Below are 4,120 nucleotides of genomic sequence, written 5' to 3' on the forward strand. Positions count from 1 at the left end.
ATCTAATAACCAATGGCACATGCTCCTAGATTTAGCACTTCAACTCATTTGAATCTGATAACAGTGCAACGCAGGACTCCAAAAAGTAAGCACTTAATGTGGCACTCAAGGAACCTTGTAGGTGCTAGATGGGACAAGCATTTGATATACCGAAGCGGGAAGCCTAGTGAGAGGCACATAGAGCTCCCATGTCAAAAAAACAGATGGCATCAGAATTTAACCTTGTACAAACACTATTGCAGGTAACAATCAACCCCATAATTATCTCCGAAGTACCTATTTTGACAAGGAAAATACAACATCCATATGTATGACTAAACAAGATGTGATTCATGGATGCACAAGAAAAAGTTACCGGCAACTCCAATAAAATTCATAGTTAATCAAATGCTTCATAGATGACAGCACAAATTTTTCTCACATTAACAGAAGCAATTGCATGGGGTTTGCCCTCAGATACCTGGTGGCATCTTGCTAGACTCAACTACCTCAGTATAGCTCTTATTTCCTTCAAGGAATAGCTTGACCTTTAACAAAATGAACATATTAGTCTATATATACCAAGATGAAGCAAAAATAATAGTTCCTCTATACTCATACCTCCCCTTCATCTATCTTAAGGTTCATTTCCATGCTGTCCTGGTTCTTTAGCAAGTGTTCAGCCTTAGCAAATGTATCTGTAGACTGAAGAGTGCAGAAATTTTTGAGTAAATTTAACACAAACTTATAATGGAAAAGAACAGATTGAGAACTATGAGTGGAAAAACACTAAATTTCCATGATTATTGGTGAAAGCTAGAGAATAAAATTGAAACAATATAATTAAACAAAGAAAAATGCAGAAAATATCATACTTACTGAATCCAATGAGACAGAGTACATGAAAGAACAGCATCAACTAATTTGATTCATTCGCCATGGTAGTGCATTCAAGAACTATATCAGGTTAAAGATTAAGTGGAATTTTACTTCCAATCTAACATGACTAGAGGATTGATCAAAACTTCAACTTCCGAAAGAACCTGGTATATCTTTACAAAATTCTCCAGAAATTAAAAAATTGCATTAAACTAACAAGTAACAAATATTGTTAAAATGATTTACAATCAATCAACAGAACTAATCAATGATCTGGATGCTGGTCACCAACGTGGACTTATGACCTACAATGACCTTGGTTCTTTGAAGTAAAGATTCCATTTTTTATAAATTTACAACTTAAAATGAACAATAAAGGAGGTTAAGATAATTCACTTTTACATTAAAAATTGAATGCCTGACTAAAGGAAACAAAGAATATATAAACAATTTAGGAGAATAGGCATGGAAAGAGACATGGTCAGTAATTTTCATATCATACATAACCCAAATCAGGTCAAAAGAATCCAGCGTGCAGGTCAATATATTGATGTATGTATTATTGTACCAAGTATGAACATGTTAAGATGTTGCTGTATCTTGTACTTTAATGGAATGGACATAAGAAGGCCGTTTTCTTTTATTTGACAAGTTCTGTGTCCTTCAATAGTGAGATCTCAGATAGCTAGAAGTGATTATAAATTTAGGTGCTCTTTAAAGTATATTAAGAGCAACACGCTGAGTTTGTTCTTTTGTCATTACTACTATGGAATTGATGATAAGCTTTAAACATGTGACTTATCACCATTCTTCATTGTAATTTCTGGAATCAATTTTTTTCCTGATTACTCTATCAACAACAAGCCTTGAAATTTGAGAAATAAACCAGGCTACACTAGTTTGCCTTGAATTTCTCCAACTACCATGAGTGAGATAAAATGGCTGCTTTTCTCCAAATACTTGTCTTTCTACTTGCATAGCATGTGCATAAAACACGTTTCAGGCTTGATTCTCATTGTCTATTATTAGAGTTATTGAACCCCTAAGTAGATGATTGTAATTCTGTTGGGCCTTAGGGGTCAGGTAGAAAGCTTCCTTAAGAATATATTGATGTCAAATAACAAAACCATGATAAACACCAAGAGTTTGCTAAAATTTTTCCTTTGTTTCTTTGTCATCTATGTGAGCAAACTCTAATATGACATATTAAGGCAGCATAAGGCTCCAACTTTCCGCATTGCTAACATTTCTCACAGCCAATTGACCTGTTATAAATCCCATTTTCCACTGCATCCTCCATGGTGCTTCCAAATTTATACATTCAACCACGTTTTATTTTGAGAAAATTCAGTCAGGACAGTATAATTCTCCATTCAGTAGCAACAATATCGCTTTATTTCACGGCTTCTTAGATATAAATCATCACCCAGATCCACTCAAGATTCAAGTCATTAAGGGAGAAGTTCAAGTTCAATGAGTGCATTTATTCATCTGACATGGGGAAAAGGATTATTTATATAATTTTGAAAATTGAATAGAATACCATTGTAGAATAACAGATTACATACTAACCCTCAGTTGGTAAGGGAAGAAGCTCAGCATGAAATGTCTCCAGGGATAAAGACAGCTATCTCAAAGAACTGTTAAGAACTAACAAATGTAATGCAATTGTGTTTTGAAAATTGATCACTTTAAGCATAACATCTAATGAAAATCCCCTGAACATATAATGGGAAGACCAAGATCTGAATATGGAGAAACAAGAAAATAAAGCAATGGATGAAACTTAAACAGAAATCCTCTGAATGCTTAAATATCACTGGAGGACTAAACAAAGGATCTGGAAGCTATGATTTTCCTGACGACTGTAGTGAAACAAACAAAAAAAGAAAGAAAGAAGCCATAATAGATTCACAGGGAATGGTATAAGGAATAAACATTGACTTACTTTATGCAAATTAAGAATGAGAAGTAATCAACCCTAAAAGACGGAAAAAATTCTCGCATTGAAATAGAAATAATGAGTAATATCAGATTCAAGAAGACTTTTCCTGGCAGGAGAGTACCCTTATTCATAGATATACAAAGCATTAAAGTTTACAAACATGACAAAAGAATTCTCTGTGGTCACATTCCCAGCAACAAGAATGGTAACACTCAAAGTCAAGAATTTCATGATCTTTTTTCTCTAGTTTATACATTTCTATGCTCAAGATGTTTGGAAGCTAAATAAGAATAATCAGACCATCATTATTTCAGATTTCAATCAAAAGATTCAGACTAAGAAACATTAATGTCATACGTGTGCTCCAGGATCTTTACTGTCGATCATCAAGGGCTCATCGGAGCCCCATAATTTCTGGATTTCTTGCGCCCCGAAAACTCTCTCCAGATAAATCTTCATCTTGGCGCACTTCCAAGCCGTGTCCACCTTGTCCTTGATACACTTCCACAACTCCCTGTTGCTCGTTCTTGCTTCAGCCTATTGCAATCACCACAAGATCATTCCAAATAAGATCATGAAAAACAAAGCCCTAAAGAGGGAGAGAAGGGGGGGAAAGGAGATTGGAAGACAAAAGAATCCAAGAGACTTCGGGGAAGGAGAAAGAAACCTTGATTTCTTCGAGGTGTTTGTCGGTGTCAGCGAGGCGGTCTTCGAGATCAAAGATGAGATGCTTAAGGCGCCTGCGATCTTGCTGGCAGGCGAGGATCCTCCGTTGCATGACCGGCTGGAAGGTGGAGGTGCCGGAGGAGCAATCTGAAGGGAGATCCATATTGTGCTTGTGACTGTGGGGTTCAAGAAGAGGAGTCCAGGAATGTGAAAAGATGGAGAGAAGCTTAGAAACTAGAGAAACACTTCAACAAGAAGCTCTAAACGAAAGAACAGGAGAAGGGAAGACCGAGAGGGGGGGGGGAGGGGAGAGAGAGAGAGAGAGAGAGAGGAGCCACATGGAGGGAGGAGGGAGGATGGTTTTGAAAGGGGTTCCAGAATCCTTAATCGCCCCCGCGCCCATGAAATCCCGGAAGAGCCGTTAACACAATTCCGTTTGTTCCTACCTAGCGCGCTTAGCACACGGTCGGTTCCAACTAGAGCAGCAAACTGGGCATCATTCATTCGTGCATACTAGAAATTGACACGTGATATCTATCAAGTGACCAAGGAAAATTGTTTCAACCCAAGGTGGCATCTCAGTATTTATCACGCCACGCTTCAACTCTCAATTATTAGAGAAATCATACCTATGGCAATAGATCCGATTAG

General features: G+C 37.2%; 1 protein-coding gene across 1 annotated transcript; it reads right to left on the reverse strand.

Moving 5' to 3' along the window:
• Positions 1 to 357: 357 nt before the first annotated feature.
• Positions 358 to 3,763, reverse strand: LOC105036240 (uncharacterized). Its single transcript, XM_019847577.3, has 4 exons — positions 3,471 to 3,763; positions 3,161 to 3,340; positions 601 to 684; positions 358 to 527 (listed from the first exon to the last, which is right to left on the reverse strand). Exons 1-4 carry the CDS (start codon positions 3,630 to 3,632, stop codon positions 453 to 455), a joined length of 501 nt encoding a protein of 166 aa, XP_019703136.1. The 5' UTR covers positions 3,633 to 3,763; the 3' UTR covers positions 358 to 452.
• Positions 3,764 to 4,120: the final 357 nt, after the last annotated feature.

The sequence above is a fragment of the Elaeis guineensis genome, chromosome 4, assembly GCF_000442705.2.
Source record: "Elaeis guineensis isolate ETL-2024a chromosome 4, EG11, whole genome shotgun sequence".
Classification (NCBI taxonomy): domain Eukaryota; kingdom Viridiplantae; phylum Streptophyta; class Magnoliopsida; order Arecales; family Arecaceae; genus Elaeis; species Elaeis guineensis.

What these genes read in the sequence shown, in the direction of transcription:
- LOC105036240 (XM_019847577.3), bottom strand. Translation starts at nt 3,632, where the DNA reads ATGGATCTCCCTTCAGATTGCTCCTCCGGCACCTCCACCTTCCAGCCG. An exon ending in AACACCTCGAAGAAATCAAG is followed by an intron (nt 3,341 to 3,470) that starts GTTTCTTTCTCC and finishes TGATTGCAATAG; the next exon opens with GCTGAAGCAAGAACGAGCAA. An exon ending in GTAAAGATCCTGGAGCACAC is followed by an intron (nt 685 to 3,160) that starts GTATGACATTAA and finishes TGCACTCTTCAG; the next exon opens with TCTACAGATACATTTGCTAA.